This window comes from Phalangium opilio, unplaced genomic scaffold (assembly GCF_054372755.1).
Source record: "Phalangium opilio isolate 3A_F unplaced genomic scaffold, DU_Popi_V2 ptg000078l_1, whole genome shotgun sequence".
NCBI lineage: Eukaryota > Metazoa > Arthropoda > Arachnida > Opiliones > Phalangiidae > Phalangium > Phalangium opilio.
The window spans coordinates 2,286,727-2,308,671 of NW_028324186.1; the positions used below are offsets into that span (position 1 = coordinate 2,286,727).

The 21,945-nt window shown below is 40.4% G+C and overlaps 1 protein-coding gene across 1 annotated transcript; it reads left to right on the forward strand.

Moving 5' to 3' along the window:
- The first annotated feature begins 14,035 nt into the window (after positions 1 to 14,035).
- On the forward strand, positions 14,036 to 15,730 carry LOC149655004 (uncharacterized). The gene is made up of 2 exons (XM_089845038.1): positions 14,036 to 15,157; positions 15,212 to 15,730. The coding sequence occupies exons 1-2, from the start codon at positions 14,036 to 14,038 to the stop codon at positions 15,728 to 15,730; spliced, it is 1,641 nt and encodes a 546-aa protein (XP_089701164.1).
- The last annotated feature ends 6,215 nt before the right edge of the window (positions 15,731 to 21,945 follow it).

Consider the following 21,945-nt stretch of genomic DNA (forward strand, 5'->3'; position numbering starts at 1 on the left):
GAGGTAATATTTTGGTTTTCCCAACTTGTTTTAAATCAATTACCAAATAACTATAGGGTTCTTTAGTGGCTAGCCTGTACGCATCCGTAATACGTTTCGGATTATCGGGACTAATCTGTTGGGCTAGATAACGAATAGAGGCGACATCGCGAGGATTTTTCATTATTATAAAATACGAAGAGTTTTGGGAAATTATTCGCGACTGGCTACCTTTAGGAAACAGTTGTTGCGTAATAATAATGACCGTATACCCTAAATGATGCGACGTCACGCACACTAAATCGGCAATATGAGTTTGCTTAAATAATTGACTAGCTAAATCATCTAATACCAAGTAGGAGTCGCGATGAGTTTCCCAAAAATCCGGATCGGCCGTTGGCAAGCCTTGAATAAATTGAATTCCCGGAATCAATTGTTTGAATTTTTCGTAGTTTGGTTGCCAGGCCGCGTAGCAATAAATAACCTGTTTATGCGGCGGGTCAAACATAAGTTGATGATTTTGCAATAAGTTACTTAAAAGAAAACTCTTCCCCGCTTGCGTTGGCCCCACGATTAGAAACTGGGCGGGTGTTTGGAACTTTAAAGAATGCGAGACCGACTCGGCTGGATTCATCTTGATTAATAAACATTTTTATTTTAATTAACAGTTTATATATATATATATATATATATATATATATAATATATATATAATCAAAAATACAATTAGCCCAAAAACCAAAGACCCTTAATAAACACAAATTAGAAAATATTTAAACAATATTAACGAAACCCTTTTACCCAAAAAAAAAATTCCCCTATGAAGTAATTGTTTTTTTAAAAAGTTTCTCTTCTAATTCCAGACAACGCTGGCGGAAGCGTTGGGCGTTGAGGAGGTTAAAGTTGACGCGCGACTCGGAGGGTGGTAGGATGTAAACACGCACTACTGTAGCGAACAAGACGGATGGATGCGCACGCGCACTTTTTCGGTTCCCGACCGCTCTTCGTTGGTGGTTGGGCGTGTCTGGACCAGATGGTCGCAAACATCCGTGCCCTCGCTGGTCGGGAAGTCGGGAAGCCCCTGCCGCAGTGGTTTGTTGTTGCACGGCTTTTTGGAAACCATCGCGCACGATGGACTGTGCTTGCGGTGCTCCCTGGATGGACTGTCCGTGCAACGCCACTGGTACAAGGCGATGTCGCAAAAGGCGCAGCGCGTCGTCTGTGTTTCTACATCTGCAAGATAGAAACCGTCTTTGGCCAGGGCTTCGATGGGAACGCAAGATTCCCACAAGCCCTCGAAAGTATGTCTTCGCCTAGCCTCGTAATTCATGCGCGAGAGATGTTGAAGCGGATGCTGACTCTTTAAAACCGTAGGGTCGACTGGTTGTCAAATCGGCGTTCAACAATCTCTTATTCGAGGTTTGGCGAAATCTTTTGGTGATTTTAACGGCCTCTAGCTGCAGCTTGTATTTATCCCGTTTAAAATTAAAAGGGACATTGACTGTAACTTCCTTTTCCGGATTCATCGCCACACTTTCAAAGGTTTCAAAGTCAAGTTTTTCCAGATTTTCTCGATTTAACGTCAACCCTTTAATTTTCTTAACTTCTTTTCCTTTGCTAGTGCGAAACGAGTAACTTTTGGCACCGGTACTACAAAAGGAAGTTATATAATCACCGCCGAGTTCGTCCGCCCAGCAACCGATATGATTGCCGGTGGAATGTTAAATTTTCCCGGTAGATGGCGGTAGATTATCGAGTCGGTGTCACAATACAAGGCTGCGCGGTCTAATTGAAGCAGCATCTTGTTCAATTCGAGTCGCCCGTAGCACGAGACAAAACTGCCCACGATGGCCGAACCCAGTTTGTAATCCGAAACGTAATCGCTTTTGGCCTTATACGATAAGAGAGCGATTGACTCCGTAATTGGCCGCAAATCGACTAGTTCCAGAGTGTAATCGCTCGCGTATCGTATCAATTCGTAATAGTTGTTAATAAAGATGCTGCGAATTTTACCGGTATTTAAAGCCATGCGACCCCATAAAGAATTTAAATTAATTTTAGCGATATTACGCAGGGAAGGATTTGATTGAATATCCGCCACTGTTAGAGAAAGCTTTTCATTCCGGTTCATATCCGCGATATACGCTTCTTTTTGCAAAGGCGTTTGCGCATGAGCGGGAAATCCGGAATCCTTCACTTTCAAGGCGATAAAATCAGTCATGTACTGCGAGAAGAAGTATTCCTTTTTGGGATAGTGATAAACTTCGAATATATCGAGGAGTTTATAGCCATGTTCCAAAGCGGCATAGACTTCGACCGTTGGCCAGACTGATTCGAAAGCCCGCTCATTGACAGTATGATCGCAGATTTCCGCTCGCAGTTCTAAACACGTGCGACAGAGGGCGTAGGCTAATTTACCACCGCTGCGGAAAGGAATTAAGGGGATGTGAAGATCTTGAGGGGCCAGCAGGCGACAACTCATAACACCAAAATACCACCCTGGCGATTTGTCAAAATCTCTGTTATAGATAATGGGATGGCCGCTAGGGTACGGAAAATCACGACAGACTTTCGGATACAAAGAAATAATATCCTTGTAGAAAATTTTCTCCTCGCCTTGCACGTGGCAGTTGAGAACAAAATTTTCCGTTCGTCCCCCATAGAGAGCGCTACGAGCTGATATTTGAGGTCGAAAAGTTAAACTTTTGCAGAAAGCCTTAGCTTCGGCGTTTTCTTTTAAAAGCTTAACAAATTGACACTCAAAAATCGATGTGTACTCGTAGCCGGGCATATTCTCTTTAATAAAAAGCTCTCTATCTAGAGTCCGCTCGTACAGAAATCTGTTGCTAGCCTTGAGTTGGGTATTGTAGACATTTAGTTTTTGACATGGACAACCGTGAAAGTAGCAACCGTGGAAATCGTAGATTTTGGGCGGAGTTTCGCTATAACCATCGACTAAATAGCGACCCACGCGATATTCTCCCCCGTAGCTTAAAGCAGTGCGCAATTTTATATCTTCCGTTTTCTCCACCCAAGCGAGATATTTTAAGCTAATTTGACTGTGATTAAATTTTGCGTTATACCCATTAGAAGGAACGATACCCATGCTGTAAGGTTTATAGTAATTGTTAAGATAAATAGTTGTTAGAGCACCCGCCAAAGTGATATTTTTTAAGCAGAAAGGGTCTAATTTTGTTAGATCAACGTAGATTTTTCTAAAAGCTTCGACGCCTTGTCTCAGGACTCGGACATCTTGAATGCAATATTTAATAAGCTCCTCTTTGATGTTGTAAATAGATCCTTCCATTGACGCGTACCAAGTTTGAAAATCTCGATAATCATTGGCCTTCATTTGAGCTACGTTAAAGTACGAAGCTTCAGGGATGACACCAATGTAATTAAGATTTTCTTCGGTATGAAAATCAAATGGAAAGAATCCTTTCGCCACATCGCCGAGGCTAAACATGCTGGTGAAATTACGCAAAGGCTGACTAATATAGTTATAGCTATCGAGAAATCTAATTTGCGGTCCCTCGAGATGAATCATAAGAATTTTACTGCCATCAAAAATAACGGCAGGGGTGACGTGTCTATGAACTATGTAAAGCGCGGTTGGTACGTTTTACGTTTTTGTCCAGTCAAAACGACCTGCTCTACGCTAAATAAATAATTTAAAAATTGCTCGACGCAATTGGCGCCGTAAAAAATTTTGGTTTCAAAGCCAGCTTCAGTCTCTACGTCGCAAAACTAGTAAAATGGGGACATGGATATTATTTCTAAGAATAGTCTCAATGTCGTAATAAATAAACCGCGAGGCTTTCATTTTGGTTTCCAAAGGCATAACAAAATGCTCGCCTGGCGGATGAACTACTTTACACTGAGAGCATTCGGGATTGCAGTCGTGATTGTCCCCCATCAGCCGCCCACACTCTAAACATCGCTTCTGACTATCGCAGGTGCCATTAAGAACATGAGTGTCGAAGCAGGGGCCGGGGAAGAAATAGCGGTGGCATTTGTCACAGCGTTTTAAAACGTCCTCGCTGGTCGAATGAAAAGCTTCTCCTTGGCAGCGGAAACAGATATAGGGTTTCGTATCCTCGGGGCATTTATGCTCTTTTAACAATTCGTATTTATAAAACGATTTTAAGCATAAATCGCAAGAGATACAACCCCCCATCATGCCGTGCCAAGTTTTTGCAGGGTGGATATGGTCGCCAATTTTTAAGAGATAGATAAATTTAGGAGCTTGGGGTCCTTTGAAAAATATGGTAAAATTATTCGCAGCATCAACTATTACGATCCGATAATGGGGAGCTAAATAATTTTGAAATTTTTGAATATCCTCTAGAGTAACGAAACCTTCGGGGACGCCGGCTTTTCGGTGCAAGATTTTCGCAATGTTACCTTGAAGGTCACTATTGCGTCTCAGTTTGTCAAAATTGTTCCGATTAAAGGGAGGACCTTGCTTATTTTGTTGATAAAAATTGCGATCGGCCATCTCTTTACCCAGAACTAAACTTCGAGCAAAACAGAGATTATCATTGTTCTCCATAAAAATAAACTGGTTATTTTGTTTAACAAAATAATCCAAATTAACCAAAGTTCTATTTTTAATGGATTTATAATAAGTCCCTATATTCGCATCGAGGTTTAAAAAAATTATGTCAAACTGAAAATCTTCACCATTAAAGACAAAGTCTCGACTAGATTGCGTTACTCTATAGATGGTGCGCATAATTCGTTTACTGGTGAATTTATCAATTTTTATAAATTTAATATTAACGGGGGTCGTCAATCCGGGGGAGCTTAAAACAAATCGAACCCGATTATACCCGGGATTCTCGGTTACTAATTTCCGTATAACTTCGTCGAGAATTTTTCGAAAAATTCGAAAAAAATCTCGCGTTGGGATGTCATCCAAATTTTTGAAAGCTATACGCAAATCGATTTGTTTACAGTGCCATTTGCGACTCGTTTTGTCTAGCTGCCGCTCAATTGTGTAGTACCGGTTTACCTGCGCGTGTTCTTCTCTCTCACTACCCTCCGAGTCGCTGTCGCTGCTACTGCTGTCGCTCATTTTTTAAATTTCTATCAGAAATAAAACAATTAGAAAAGACTTGGCTTGCAGATTTATTGTTAAATAGATACGTACTTTACTGGGGGGCTGCTGTTTAGCTTCCTCGTCCTGTTTGACGGTCTCCACCAGCTTCTTGAAGGCGTTAAGGAATTTAACGCCTTCTTTGTTGTTTTTTTTTAAAACTATTTTCAGTCTTTTGTGGTTACACTCCCAGACCTTATCAGGCTGGGAGTTTCTAATATCGAAAAATTTATAGACTGCCGCGTCTATAAAGTAATCCCCCTGGCGTGGGGGGACTTTAGTTTCGTAGTACTGCCCTTCCTTTCTAACGCGAAAGGAGCCCTCAATACCACTGGACCCGACAATATTTTTCTGCAGGACGTCCTGCACAAAGCTTTCGTCGTCCGAGTCCAGCAGTATTTCGAGGGGTTCTGGCTTCAGGAACTGGGTGATGGTTCTTTTTCCACTGCTGGTAGAAGGGGCTGGAAAATTTTCTTGCGACGACGGCGGTGAATTAAGGAGCGATTGTGATAGAGACTGCGATTCTTGATACTTGTTCATGATGGCAAGTTAGATTGTGAAAATACAATGCCGATGCTCCAGCTTTTATACCAAAATCTCAGGGCCATTTTTTTAGAATACAGGCCCAGATATGGTTTTTTTTTATAAAACCACCTTATTTTACTTTTATTAAGTGTATCAACAAGCGATTTGTTAATTTAACCTTAAATGCATTTTTTATTGACGAGTTGATACTGGAGATTATGAAGGATATTAGCGTAGATACGCATATAAAAAACACCTCTATAGTTTAATATTAATATACGTTTATTCATATTTAAATCATGTTAAAAATAATTTTACTTCCTTCCAAAATAATTACTTTTAACCTTCATCAAAAAATTTTGCCTATAAGGAAATCTTATACATATTATTCAAAATATATTATTCAAATCACGCCCAGACAGGCTCAAACAAACTTTGCAGACCCATAAAAAAAACCTGCCCCCCTCGGCCTCCTGTCAAGGTAACTCCTTCTTAACCTTCGCGCATAAATTTTTAATATCACACGATCTTATTTTAATTATTTAAATCGTGACTAGACAAGTTTTGCATATAGAAAAATAAACCTAGACCTTGGAGAGATTTCTCATTCTATGAATATATACCTAATTAACTTTTTCCTTATTATCGAAAAAAATAGTTTCTTAACAATCTTGAAAGCTAGACACTATTAGAATTAACCTCCATAATTTACTATATAAGCCCCGTGTTTCAAGGTGAAAGTTATCAGTTGTTTAACTTCTGTTACTTAAAAAACAATCCCAACCAAGATGTCTTTCTCTACCGCTCCTCGATTACCCGCCCTGTCGTTTGTCAAAATTCATCCGGCAGCGCTTACTCCTCGTCGTGCCACTCCCCACTCGGCCGGACTGGACTTGTATTGTCCAGTAGATACCGTGATTGAACCGCATGGTGTCAAAATCTTGTCGACCGGGTTAGCCGTTATGCTGCCGGCGAACAGCTACGGTCGCATTGTCGGCCGTAGTAGCTTAACGGTCCAAGGGCTGTTTGTCGCCGAAGGGACTATAGGTATGTTTATTACCTATTTTATAATGGCCAACAGTATAATATTTCTAAAGAATAACAATAGACGCCGACTATCGGGGCCCCCTGAAAGTGGTCATAGCCAACGTAGGGGAAACCCCCTACACTGTCCGGCGTGGCGATAGAGTTGCCCAATTAATAGTTACACCGGTGCTATTGTTAAGGCCGTTGGAAGCAGCGGTAAATAACTTTAGTTTTAATTTAGGATTCAGCGTGTAACACGTTCTATATATTGTTTCTAGAATCTAACCCCAACGCTTCGTGGGAGTGGGGGGTTTGGCTCGACTGGTGTCTAGTCATTTTTTAATGGGGGCGGGTTCTTTTGTAAATATCTTTGTTATTATTATACATGTCTTTTTGCTAGTTATTGTATATACTTTATGTTATTAAAAATTTTTATTTGTAAATCTGTATTTTCTTTTCAGACTTATAATTATAGGCTTATTGTACTAGCTATTTAAATATCATTTACTATTGGAACCCTCCCAATATGCTGTGCCGCATTTTCTTTTTTGTTTACGGGTTCATAGTTAACGTTTCATTAACTCTTTACGAAATCGAGCCCATTACTAGCAGGCCAGCGATGAATATAGTTTAAGTTTTGGTTTGAGTTAAGAAGATGACGTCATGGGGTTTGAAAATAGCCTGTAAGAGCTCGGGCCAGTCCGGACTTGTCTCAAAACCTTGGTTTGAAACCAATCTAGGGTTGGAAGTTTGGTTGGAGTTGGGTGGATGGCGGCCATCTTGGGGTGGCGGCCATCTTGGATCCATGCGTATCTGTATAGTCCCTACTACTAACCCTGCATCTTTGGTAAAGCACATCGTCTACCTTTTGGAACCAGAGTAAGGACAATGAATCTCGGGGAACTGATCTCAACGGACGAAGTAGGACCTTTCCATGAGTCTTTCAATAAGAATCGATTTTTGGTCGTGTTCAAGGACAGTTTTACGAAATTTCGCTATGCATTCATCCTGAAAGAAAAGTCTGACGTCAGCGTTGCACTGAAGCAATTTCTAGCGCATTCGAAAACATTGGGTCACAACATAAAAGAACTGTTAAGCGACAATGGCAGAGAATTTGATTGTGTAGATGTCAAAGTAATCCTTGTAGAAGAAGGAATCACACAGAGGCTGACAGCGCCATACACACCGGAGCAGAATGGTGGTAGCGTGCGAGAAAACCGAAAAATTGTTGAAACATTTAAACATTCAAATCCTGTTGTTGATTTTGCACATGCTATATGGGCGGAGTTAGTGTCCTAAGCAGCATACACTCTCAACAGAACGGGAAAGTCTTCCATAGAAGGAGTAAGTCCCTACGAGTTATGGATGGGAAAGAAGCCAAGAATAAAGCACCTACGCATAATTGGATCTACATGCTACGCTTATATTCCAGCAAGCAAGAGGAAAAAGATGGACAAGAAAGCAACAAGAGGATACCTTGTAGGATACGACGGAGACGAACGTTACAGAATTTATATCCAAGAAGAGCATAAAATATTTTTATCAAGAGACGTTCAATTCCAAGAAAAATCAAAGGTATGCAATAACGAAGTCGAGCTAAAAATCAAAGATGTCAAACCAGAAAGTCAGGATCTGAGTGAAGAAGAATCTGAAACCGAAGATAAGTCAGACACTGAAGAAAAGGAACCCACCAATGCTGTCGGACACTGAAGAAGAGGAACTCTCTAATCTTCCAAAAGGACGAGTTTTGAGAGACAGATCAAAGCTCCAGAAGCCAAAACATCTTGACGACTACGCTCTTTCACTCGAGGAGTTCGTCCACATCTCTGAAGATCCTGAGACTTTCAAAGACGCTCTCACAAGTGAGGACAAGAGTCAGTGGAAAAGAGCCTTGGATCAAGAAATAGACTCACTGAAGAACAATCAGACCTGGAGCTTGACAGACCTTCCTATGGGTGAAAAGGCGATTCCCTGTAAGTGGGTCTACCGACTGAAGAACAATCCTGATGGCACAGTTGATAAGTATAAAGCAAGAATGGTAGCCAAAGGATTTAGTCAACGTTACGGCATCGATTATAGCGAAACCTTCAGTCCCGTAGCAAGATTGGGGACGATTCGCTCAATTCTCAGTATCGCAGCAAGTGAGAAAATTCATCTAAGACATTTCGATGTATCAACAGCCTTCCTATATGGGGAACTTGAAGAAACAGTGTTTATGAAACAGCCCAAAGGCTACGAAGACGAATCTGAAAGGGTCTGTGCACTTCAGAGGAGCCTATATGGACTCAAGCAAGCACCAAGATGTTGGAACAAGCGCATTGGAACCTTCCTTCACGCGCTTGAATTCAAGGTCAGTGATGCCGATCCATTCTTATACGTCAAAGAGGAGAATGGAAAAAGTATCCAACTGGTGATCTACGTCGATGACGGTCTAGTTGCAGCTACAGACGTACAAGAATTAGAAGGCTTTATTGAAAAGTTGAAATCAGAATTCAAGATTGTCTCGAAAGTAGCAGCGTATTTTTTGGGACTTGAAATTCAACAAGAAAAAAATTCAATAAAAATTCATCAGAAGATGCAAGCAAGAAAAATTTTAGAGCGGTTCAATTTTACAGACTGCAAACCAGTTTCAACACCGATGCTAAAAGGTTCTGAGACCTTGAAAACAGGAAAAGATGACCAGAAGTCTGACCAAAAGGTTCAGAAATTCCCATATCGACAATCAGTTGGAGCCCTGATGTACCTAATGCTCGGCACAAGACCAGATCTGGCGTACAGCGTGGGATTTATGTCAAGGTCACTTGAAAATCTATCATCTGAAGATGTACGAGTCAAGAGAGTTTTTCGCTACATAGCAGGTACCCTGTACCTGGGAAAAGTTCATCAGAAAGATAAAAAGAAAGGCATTCTGGAGGTTTACAGCGACGAAGACTATGGAGGATGTCTGAAGACAGGACGCTCAACTTCTGGGGTTGTAGCCAAGTACGCCGGAGGAGCAATCTCCTGGTTAAGTCAAAGACAAGCAGCAGTAGCATCCTCTACCACTGAAACAGAGATAATCGCAGCAAACGAAGCAGCTGAAGAAGCAATTTGGCTGAGCAGGCTCTTTAAAGGAATTGTCAAACTAAGACAGGTTCCAATCATTCAAGTTGACAATTCTGCAGCAGTCGGACTGGCACAAAATCCGATATTTCATCGTAGAACAAAGCACATGTCAATCAAGCACTTTTTCATCCGAGAAAAGATATCCAAAGGAGAACTTGGGATTCAACAAATCTTCACGGAACAACAGACCGCAGACATAATGACAAAACCACTACCAAGAACACGCCTAAAGATTTTGTGTGGAAACATGGGACTTGTCTGAGAAAAGTAGTCAACAAGGGAAAGTGTTGAAGTTAGAATTGTATGTGTTGATAATTTTCTACGTATAGATGGCGATACTAAATCGACAACAAAATCTATCGATAGGTTCTACCAAAGTCATGTTGTTTACCTGTTTTTTTTGTTAACTCGCTCTCTCTCTAAGGAAGAGAACGTACGAACACCACTCTTAAGAAACTATATTATTTTTGCTTTTCCTCTCATTCCTCTGTACTAAAAATAAAACACAGTTCTACCAAATGTGGATGAGAGGGAAAGTATGACAATGGCCATAGAGTCTGTGTTAAAAACCGTGGACATCAAAGTTTCGCCAACAACTATTTTGTTTACTAGTGACTGATGGACTTGCAAACTCACTACTGAAAGTAGTTCAGAAATTTATGCTCCTTGGTTTAACCATAGCCCACTCGATCACGCGCAACACGAGGCAAGCTGCTCGCGCTATAGCTAAATTACCGAGATTTGTTTTAAGCGTATCTAGTTTTATGTGCTCTTCCATTGCTTCGATAACCTTACTTAAATCCATATTATACCTTCAAATACATTTTATAACATTACCAGCTACTCTGTCCTGACTACAAACACAAATCGAGGAAGTTCTAGCATACACAATAGCAGACGACGGTAACCGCGTAACCGCGATTTAACACAAGACCTATTTTAAGGGAGTGAACAGGCCCAGTATAGCTACGCCAATAAAACGGTCAACTACGGTGAAACTCTGATGACTCGCGACTTTTGGCCATTTTCATACTTTTCCTCTCATCCACTTTTGGTTCTACTAAATAGAAAGTTGTGTAGAGTTACAATTTATACAAGTAATTTCAACACATCCGTGTTGTTTGTCCATTCGTTGCGGACTGCTTAAATTGAGGAAAGAAGAAATTTAAATAGGGAAAGAGTTTTTAGAGATGATACTCAAGCGTTCGAACTGCCGGAAAAATCTTTTCGAATGTTATTTCGGTTAACTATACTAGTGATGCCGCGAATATTGATTTTGCCGAATACCGAATACCGAATATTCGGCCATGCTCTCGGCCGAAGCACCGAATATTCGGCCACCGAATATTCGGCCGTGAGATATGTGCAACTCGCGCGAAACCGGTTATGAGCTGTAACCCGTTCCGCGAAATACGTACATCCCCCGCACGGACCGCAATAGAGTGCTGTCAGTTGTGACGTCAGATCCAAGGTTAAACGTCATGAGTCTGCCTTTAGCAATGGGCGGCCATGACAGTTACCGTTTTTTCTTTATGGGAAAACAGCATGGGTGACGTCACACCGGCGCTTCTGACAGCAATCTATGGGACAGGTCTCATGGTGAGGTGAATAGGCAGACGGCTACGCGAAATCAAGGAAGATGTAGATAGGGAAGTTTGGTCAGTATAGGAATCTCTCTTCACGAAATGTAGCAGGTCACGTGACTTATATTCGGCGTTAGTTTGAACTGCGCAGGAAACCGGTAGTGCCGCCTATCCTCAACACGATGCGCGAGAAAAGTGCGGCGCGTGCGCACATGCACATCCACGCCGAAAACGGGATTTTTGGGCGACCGGAGTTATAGCGTTACACGAAACTTCCCTATCTCCATATTCCTTGGCGAAATGTAGGGTCACGTGGGAAAACTCTCCTCTCCTCTCGGCACTAGCTGTAACGCGATTACTGCTCTGCGCAATATTGGCGCGCAAGCAGAGAGAGGGATACACTGTTTATATCCGCTCTCTACCGCCTCTGCTACAGCGCGCCTGCGCGGAAGCTTTCAACGTTGGTGATAAACTCGGGAAGGAGGGAATGAAAAGGGTGATTTTTCAACGCGCTCTCTTTAACACTATAGGACCCGTCTATAACGTCTTTAGGTTTTTGGTTCATTTGCGAGTAGATCGTGTCACTATAGGGAGAGGGCAAACCCATTCTTGCCACGTCATAGGCTTATATCTCTTACCTTGATTCCATTCCCCTAACGGGGGAATTTCAGTATCGCGCCTACAAACGCTCCCCTAAGTAGAGGTATAAAACGACGTCGGATGTTCTTTCCCTCCCTGACAAACGCCCTCTCCCTATATGTTTTTTTTTATTCATCACAACTTACCACTGATAGATTATAAATATTAAAGTAAAAATTGTTATTGAAATAGATAATTTTTTGAGTAATTTTTCCGTTTTTTTCCTTCATGATTGGATATTCGGTATTCGGCCGAATATTACGAAATATTCGGCCGAATACCGAATACGAAAAAAATGGCCGAATCGGCCGAATACCGAATAGTAACCGAATATTCGTGGCATCACTAAACTAAACCACTAGCCATATATTTAATTGAGGCTCTGCGAGACAGTCTAACTGGACCAAGGCCCAGCATTATTTCAATCGATAATAAAGTAATTATTTGCTTTCTACTTTTATTGAAGTGTAAGGTCAATAAACATCGATTTAAAAATGTTGGAAATCCTGTAGGTGCTTATTGCACTAAGATGTTTCCGGTTGGTTCGTACCAACGAGCTGTAGTTCAGGAATTACTGCTTCGAGTGAGCCAGTCTACAGTTTCAAGATGCGTTAAGGCTGTAAGCCAGTCGTTAACCGATACGCTGCTCAAAAAGACGGTTAAATTCCCCCCTAATTACCTCATTTCAAGTCATTTTTTACCCCATTTCAATATGTTTACACTATTTCAAGTCTAAATATACCCCATTTCAAGCCCGGTTTACACAATTGCAAAACCATATATTTACCTCATTTTAAGTCCTTATTTACTTCATTTCAAGCCTCTATTTACAACAATTCAAGCCTCTATTTACAACAATTCAAGCCTCTATTTACATTTATTCAAGCCTCTATTTACACAATTGCAAACCCCTGTTTACCACATATCAAGTCATTATTTACCACATTTCTAGCCACTATTTGCCCATTTCCAACCCCTATTCATCTCATATCAAACCCCTTTTCACCCCATTTACTGGAATCATTATTGTCGTGTTCAGTGGGACTTCTCTACCTATCCTATTTTGTATATACACGTTGAAGGCTTTTCTATTATATCAAGCTCGAATTAACACGACTATAAGTTAACGCCGTTAAAATTATCCAAATGGAGTCAGATCGGTGTTAATAATGAGCACATTTCACTTTTTAAAGCACCACCTTTCTTTCGTCTATAAGCACAATTTTTAAAAGCATATTTTCAATACATGATTTCAATTATTGCTCATTCGAAAATATTTCATGGCAAAAGAATTGTTATTTTTATGCTACAGACCGAGATTAATATTAGGTCATTGCGTAATAAACGCGGGCCTTTTCGGAAAAATGCTCTATGTATTTAGGTCCTTGAAAAATAACGCTATATTTATTAAGGTTTTTGAACAATAAGCATCATCCTTTTCCAAAATATTGCTTGTTTTATAGATCAGGTTAGGGTTAGTGAAGGCATAGGTTAGTTTTGCTTACGGTTCCAAATTTTAAGCATTTGACCTTTTGATAGTATGCGTATGCATATATTCATATCCTAAAATGCTAGAAACTGAAAACCAATTTCAAAAATAACAAACTTTTTATCGGTGACAGCGTTTAAAAATGGAATATTTGCTTATGTCGTTTTTATAGGCAATATATTACGTCAGAAAATTGTTTTTGGGTACTCCTGTGTTCAAACTTCATTACAGTGTTACATAATGCATATGGATTAAAAATAACAATTTGCTAATTGCTTTATCTGTGCTATCTTGTCTGTTAGATAATAAACATTTTAGCCTATTTTCTTTATAGTTTTTTATCTAATTGAAAATTGTATAAATGTAACGACAACACTTTCTGGCATGTAGTACAACAAGAACGGATGGTTTAATAAATATTTTTATGATAGACTTAGTAGTCATTACTTAAACTTTAACCACCCTTACAATATACAACAATGGCGACGAATTGTTACTTCGAACTCTGCGCGTAACGCCTGACTACTCTCTCCCTCGTCGTTCTTGTTCCTGCCATTACCTTCTGCCACCTGCGTTTCTCTCTGCCTTACCATGCCTTCAACGGGAACCTTTCAAAATTTCGACGACACTACAGAACCTTGGAGCCTATATGACGAACGATTCGACATTTACCTAACTGCCCATGCCATTCAGGATCCTGCTATCCGAGTTGCTACGTTCCTGACGCTTCTTGGACCAAAGACCTATGCCTGCCTTCGCAGTCTCGTGAGCCCTGCTAAACCTGCCGATAAAACCTACACTGAGCTGGTCACCATCCTAAACAATCACTTTGATCCTGCACCTTCCGAAAGTACGGAACGAATCAACTTCAGCAATCGCAAACGAGAGCGGGGAGAGACTGGTGCCACCTACATTGCGGAACTTCGTCGCATGGCAAGATTCTGCAACTTCGGAATTCATCTTGACACGATGTTGAGAGATCGTCTAATTGCTGGCATCGATAACGAAGATATCCAGGGTAAATATCTTCTGGAACCACTACCTGGCTTCACCCTGCAACGCGCCGTAGACATTGCCCTAACCATGGAGTCCACTGCGAAGAATCTCTCCAATCTCACGGCGAAGTCTACTATATCTACCTCACCAGACCACATCAATGCTCTAGCATCCAGATCTACTCGCAGACCAGATCAAATTGAAAGCAAGCCTTACAAGAATTCTTCGAAACAGACTTTCTCTCAAACGAAGAAACGATGTTTCCGCTGTGGTAAATATGATCACCGTGCAGATACATGCGAACGCGTACGAAGCAACTGCTCCTATTGCCACAAGAAAGGTCATTTAGCGCGAATATGCATCTCTGCTGAAAGAGATAGACGAACTAACTACCATGCCACCTACAAGCCCAGAAACAGCAACCTTCATTCTTTGGATCAGAAACCAGAGACATCAAACAAATCAGAATATGCAAAAGAAAACCTGTCAACCGACGTCACAGAATATTCCTTATTCCAAGTCACTACATTTGATCCTGCATCTAGACCGTACAATTACGACTTCTACATGAATGGTAAACACGTAACAATGGAACTCGATTCGGGAGCCGCTTATTCTGTCATGTCCGAGGAAACCTACAACACCCTGAAGAGAACAACCAATCTACCCGAATTGCTACCTACTGCAGTCACCTTACGTTCCTACACGGGTCTTCCGGTTTAAACCAAGGGTTTTTCCTTCGTTCAAGTCACCTACTCAAATGTAACGAAGACACTTCCGCTACTAATCGTCTCGCATCCAGGTACAAGTTTATGCGGCCGTAATTGGATTGAACCATTCGCACTCTTTCTGATACCACATACTCTAAATTGGACATCTTCAGAAAGGACCGAAGTTCGTCTCCAAAATGTTATTACCAAACATGACAAATTATTCTCGCCTGGACTAGGCAAAATCAACGGTGTAAAAGTTCACTTGCACCAAAAAGAAGGCGTACAACCGCGTTTCAACAAGCTTAGACCAGTACCCTTCTCGCAGCGAGACAGAGTAAATGAAGAACTTGATCGCCTTCAGACAGAAGGAATAATAGAAGCCGTTCCGACATCAGAATGGGCCGCACCTATCGTCGTCGTCCTAAAGCCTAACAAATCCATTCGACTTTGTGGTAGTTTTAATCTCACCGCAAACCAAGCCACGTCTACCGAACAGTATCCCTTGCCAAAGATAACTCTTCTCAAAACTCAACGGAGGTCAACTTTTTACAAAACTCGATCTCAGAGATGCCTATAACCAACTGGAGCTAGACCAAGAATCCCGAAATCTCGTAGTAATTAATACAAATAAGGGTCTCTTCAGGTACACAAGGTTGCCTTTCGGAGTCTCTTCAGCTGCTGCTGCGTTTCAAAGACAGATGGAACAAATACTTGCAGGCATCGAATCAATAGCCCTATTCCAGGATGATTTGCTGCTAACCGGACGAAATGACGAAGAACATCTTCGAACTTTGAAAAGGTACTATCACGCCTCGAAAATGCTGGAAATATGGAGTCAAACTACGAAAGGAAAAGTGTCAATTCATGGCACCTACCGTTGAATATCTGGGTCATGTCCTCAACGCAGAAGGTCTACATCCGTCACAAAAGCACATCAAACCTATAACAGATGCACCACCACCACTTAATGTATCACAACTTCGCTCATTCCTTGGCCTTGTCACCTATTATGCCAAGTTTGTTCCGAACATGGCAGATGTCTTGGCACCACTCTACCAACTCACTCGGAAAGGAGAGAAATGGAACTGGAAGTCAAAAGCAGCTGATTCCTTCCATCGAGCTAAGGAAATACTTGCGTCACCATTGGTCCTAGTACACTATGATACAGCGAAGCCAATAACTCTTGCTTGTGATGCATCGCCCTTTGGAGTAGGAGCTGTTTTCTCACATGTAACGGATGATGGCCGGGACAGACCAATAGCGTTCACTTCACGTACCTTGACTAAAACTGAACAGAACTGTAGCCAAATAGAAAGGAGGCTCTTGCAATCATCTTTGGCGTCACGAAATTTCGAGAATACATCATCGGTCGGAAATTCATACTACTTACGGACCATAATCCTTTGGCTACGTTGCTGTCTCCTCGCAAACAGATACCTACGATTGCTGCTGCCAGGATACAACGGTGGGCCGTGACACTAGCTGCATACGACTACGAAATAAAGTTCCGTCCGGGTTCCAAAAATGGAAATGCAGATGCAATGAGTGGTCTACCGTTACCGACACCAGAGACCAAACCACCTCAGCCACAGGGATATGTCATGATGGTTGAAGCATCTAAACAGTACCCGATATCCTTCAAGGATATTGCACAACCCACGCAGAACGACACAACTCTGATTCAAGTGCTAAATTACATCAAAGACGGCTGGCCTCGCACGAATCGGATGGAAGCCATCAAGCCCTTTTTCGTACGAAGACAAGAATTGACTGCGGCGTCGGGCGTTATCATTTGGCACAATAGAATCTTCATCCCCAAGGACTTTCGACCCAAAATTCTCGAGGAATTGCATGATGGACACTTTGGCATCACAAAGTCGAAACGCTTGTCTAGAAGTGTTGTTTGGTGGCCAAATATTGATGAAGATATCGACAAGCTAATTTCCTGTTGCAACACCTGTCAGCAACGAGTATCTATGCCTCCGCAAGTTACCACGCATTGGCCTAAAACAACCTATCCAATGGAAAGAATTCATGTCGAGTTCTTGGGTCCCATTAATAATACCATGGTTCTGGTTCACCAGGACACATATTCGAACTGGTTGGAAGCGGTTGCCTTAAAGTCTTCATCTTCATACGTTACCATAGAAGTCCTAACAGAGATCTTTTCTCGGAACGGTCTACCCGCATGCCTAGTAACGGATAATGGTCCTTGCTTTTCCAGCGAGGAATTCCTTCGCTTCACGAGGGAAAATGGCGTCAAACATCTCACCATCTCTCCCTATCATCCTGCGTCAAATGAACATGCAGAAAAAGCAGTATCGACAATTAAAAAGGGACTGGCTAAAGTAACAGACGGCACCATGAAGATGCGACTGGCGAAGATCTTATTCGCACATAGACGTTCACCAAACGACAATGGACAGACGCCAGCCTCTCTTTTCCTCAAGAGCGAATTACGCACTAAACTAGACCATCTCCGTCTACCAACATCTGAACAAGCGAACGGACCTAGCATCAACGCACATTCGAACAAGGAGACACCGTTTGGGCTCGTAATTATGGAAAAGGTCCCAAATGGTATGAAGGCACAGTTGTTGCACCAATTGGCAACGCCATGATATCTATCAGAACGCCGGCGGGAAACATGATCAAGCGTCATGTCAACCAAACAAGGCATCGTGCAAATCCAACACCAATCAGCGAGGACAACAAACGGACAGGATCCAGACTTCCCGTTGAAGATTCTTCACGACGTGTACAAGACACTACAAACGACTCTGCCACGATGGCAACGACTGACCAAAATCAGAACACGATACCGGAGAAGAACTTGCCTTCCAAGCCAACTATAACTCCAAGGAAGTCTTCAAGAATTACCCGCAAGCCTGCAAGACTTAATTATTCTTGAGGAGGAAATGTGTGCTATCTTGTCTATTAGATAAAAAACATTTTAACCTATTTTCTTTATAGTTTTTTATCTAATTGAAAACTGTATAAATAGTAAATGATAAATGTAACGACAACACTTTCTGGCATGTAGTACAACAAGAACGGATGTTTTAATAAATATTTTTATAACAGACTAAGTTGTCATTACTTAAACTTTAACCACCCCTATAATATACAACATTATCAAGGTACATTTCTTCAATTTGAAAATATTTCGTTCTTCTAAACGCTAAATTTTGCTTAATATTTAAAAAATACATGGAATTATTGCTCATTTTACCTATCAATGTTCATTAGATAATCAGATTGTCGCAGGTGTAGAATCTTCGAGTTCCCGAGAATATCTGTATATCCATCGGGAACTTTTAATCATTATATACCGAATGCAAAATCTGCCAAATTGCGGGTTTTTCAGCCGAATGGAAGACAGTCTGCAAATTTCCGTAGAAAAAAACTTGAAATGGGGTGAACAGGTGCTTGAAATGGAGTAAATAGGCTTTGTGATAGTGGTCGGCGTTTGGACAAGATAATCCACAGAATTTTGGTTAATCAGTTATTCATGAATAATAATCAGATAATTATTCGTGATTACATTGCATTAATCATAGACTTCTCATGGATAATTTCGAATTATGAGTGAAGATAAAACAAACAGATATTATCCTATCCAAATGCCGACCACTACTTTGTGATGGTGTAAGTAGGGGTTTGAAATGGTGTAAGTAGGGGTTTGAAATGGTGTAAGTAGGGGTTGGAAATGGAGTAAATAGGGCTTTCAAATGGAGTAAATAGGGCTTTCAAATGGAGTAAATAGGGCTTTCAAATGGAGTAAATAGGCCTTTGAAATGGAGTAAAACTGTAAATAGGGCTTTAAACTGGAGTAAATAGGGGTTTGGAATGGAGTAAGTAGGGCTTTCAAATGGAGTAAGTAGGGCTTTGAAATGGAGTAAATAGGGCTTTCAAATGGAGTAAATAGGGCTTTCAAATGGAGTAAATAGGCCTTTGAAATGGAGTAAAACTGTAAATAGGGCTTTAAACTGGAGTAAATAGGGGTTTGGAATGGAGTAAGTAGGGCTTTCAAATGGAGTAAGTAGGGCTTTGAAATGGAGTAAATAGGGCTTTGACATGGAGTAAACAGGGCTTTGAAATGAAGTAAATACGAGGGGTCGGACGTTTAGGAAAAAGTGTACGGGATTTCAATATCCAATTTGATTTCATCGGATTTCGTTTGATTTCATCGGATTTCGTTTGATTTCGTCGGATTTTGCTTGATTTCAGAATTCGATAAAATCCAATGGATTTCATCGAATTTTGAGATTTTTCGCGTGATTTCGTCGAATTTTGCTATTTTTACCGTCTTTTCGACGGATTTTGCGATATTTCCCTTGATTTCTTTGACTTTTGAGGTTTTCGCGTGATTTCCTCGGATTTTTAGATTTTCCCCATGATTTCGTGATTTCTTTTGATTTTGGATTTCGTGAATTTTGTAATGGATTTCACGATTTCTTTACTGATTTTGTGATTTTGCTTATGATTTCGTGATTTCTTTGTTGATTTTGTGATTTTTTACTGATTTTGTGATTTTTTGGTATTATCCCATTGGACCGAGTCCCATTCGACCGAAACCGCTTTTTGGTTTTTTATGGAGAATATATTTAAATTTCCAGCCCAATGGCGGGTTTCTGCTGAATGGGAATTTATTTGAAAGAATTAGTTAATTAAATGTCTGTGAGGATTTCGAATCACCGCAGCAGCATGGTAGAATATCAGGCTTTTAATTCAGAGGCTCGGGTTCAAACCCAGAGAAGGAAATTGTAAGATAAGTTAGGTTAGGTTAGGTTAGGTTAATAATATTTTATAAATAATTTAACTATTCTACGCCTTTTCTAAAATATTTATGTTTAGCTTCATTGACTTCTCAAATAATATGCCTTTTCCAAAACATTACTGTTATGTTTGGTTAGGTTAGGTTAGGTTAGTAATATTTTATAAATCATTTAACAAAATATTATATATTTCCAACATATTGATGTTTTATACCTTCATTGACTTCTCAAATAATATGCCTTTTTCAAAACTTTACTGTTATGTTAGGTTAGGTTTGGGTTCGTTATGTTAGGTTAGTAATATTTTACAAATCATTTTACTATGGTACGCCTTTTCTAAAATGTTCATGTTTAGCTTCATTGACTTCTCAAATAATATGCCTTTTCCAAAACATTACGGTTAGCATGGGTTAGGTTAGGTTAGGTTTGGTTTGGTTTGGTTTGGTTAGGTTAGGTTTGGTTTGGTTTGGTTTGGTTTGGTCAAGTTAGGTTAGGTTAGGTTTGGTTTGGTCAAGTTAGGTTAGGTTAGGTTTGGTTTGGTTTGGTCAGGTTAGGTTTACGTTTAGGTTTGGTTTGGTCAGGTTAGGTTAGGTTTAGGTTAGGTTAGGTTAGGTTAGGTTAGGTTAGGTTAGGTTAGCTTAGGCTTGGTTTGGTTTGGTTTGGTCAGGTTTGGTTAGGTTAGGTTAGGTTTGGTTTGGTTTGGTTTGGTTTGGTTTGGTTTGGTTTGGTTAGGTCAGGTGTGGTCAGGTTTGGTTAGGTTTGGTTTGGTTAGGTTTGGTTAGGTTAGGTTAGGTTATTTCTATTATTCGAACCTTACAGGAGAGATTTCTACAATTATAGTAACTAGTTTTATCCTTTTTCTTATTCAATTGAAACAAGTAGCCATTATTAATGTAAAGAAAGCCGCCTTTATTAGCAATTCTCTCCGTTATCAATCACTCTTAAAGTTAAATTTTGCATTTCAAACATCAATAAATATATACAACGAAAACTGTAGGGTAAAAAAGTCTTAAAAAAAGTGAAAACGTTTGCTTTTTAAATTTTGATATATATTTTCCCAAAACCGCACATTTGGGCTGTTTTCGGTTGAATGGGAAACGCGTTCGGTCGATTGGGATTCGGTCGAATGGGACACAAGCGATTTTTTTACTGATTTTGTGATTTCTTTACTGATTTTATGATTTTGTTGCTGATTTCGGATTTTTTTATTTGATTTCGAAATCAGCCTTGATTTCGGATTTCTTAAATTGGATTTCACGGGTAGCGTACGGGATTTCATGAATGACCGACCCCTCGAGTAAATAGGACTTTAAAATGGAGTAAATAGGGCTTTGAAATGGAGTAAATTGGGCTTTGAAATGGAGTAAATAGGGCTTTGAAATGGAGTAAATAGGGCTTGAAATGGAGTAAATAGGGCTTGAAATGGAGTAAATAGGTCTTTACAATGGAGTAAATAAGGGTTTGAAATGAAGTAAGTAGGGCTTTGAAATGGAGCAAATAGGGCTTTCAAATGGAGTAAATAGGGCTTTGAAATGGAGTAAATAGGGCTTTGACATGGAGTAAATAGGGCTTTGACATGGAGTAAATAGGGCTTTGACATGGAGTAAATAGGGCTTTGACATGGAGTAAATAGGGCTTTGACATGGAGTAAATAGGGCTTTGAAATGGAGTAAATAGGGCTTTGAAATGGAGTAAATAGGGCTTTGAAATGGAGTAAATAGGGCTTTGAAATGGAGTAAATAGGGCTTTGAAATGGAGTAAATAGGGCTTTGAAATGGAGTAAATAGGGCTTTGAAATGGAGTAAATAGGTCTTTACAATGGAGTAAATAAGGGTTTGAAATGAAGTAAGTAGGGCTTTGAAATGGAGCAAATAGGGCTTTCAAATGGAGTAAATAGGGCTTTCAAATGGAGTAAATAGGGCTTTGACATGGAGTAAATAGGGCTTTGAAATGGAGTAAATAGGGCTTTGAAATGAAGTAAATAGGGCTTTGAAATGGAGTAAATAGGGCTTTG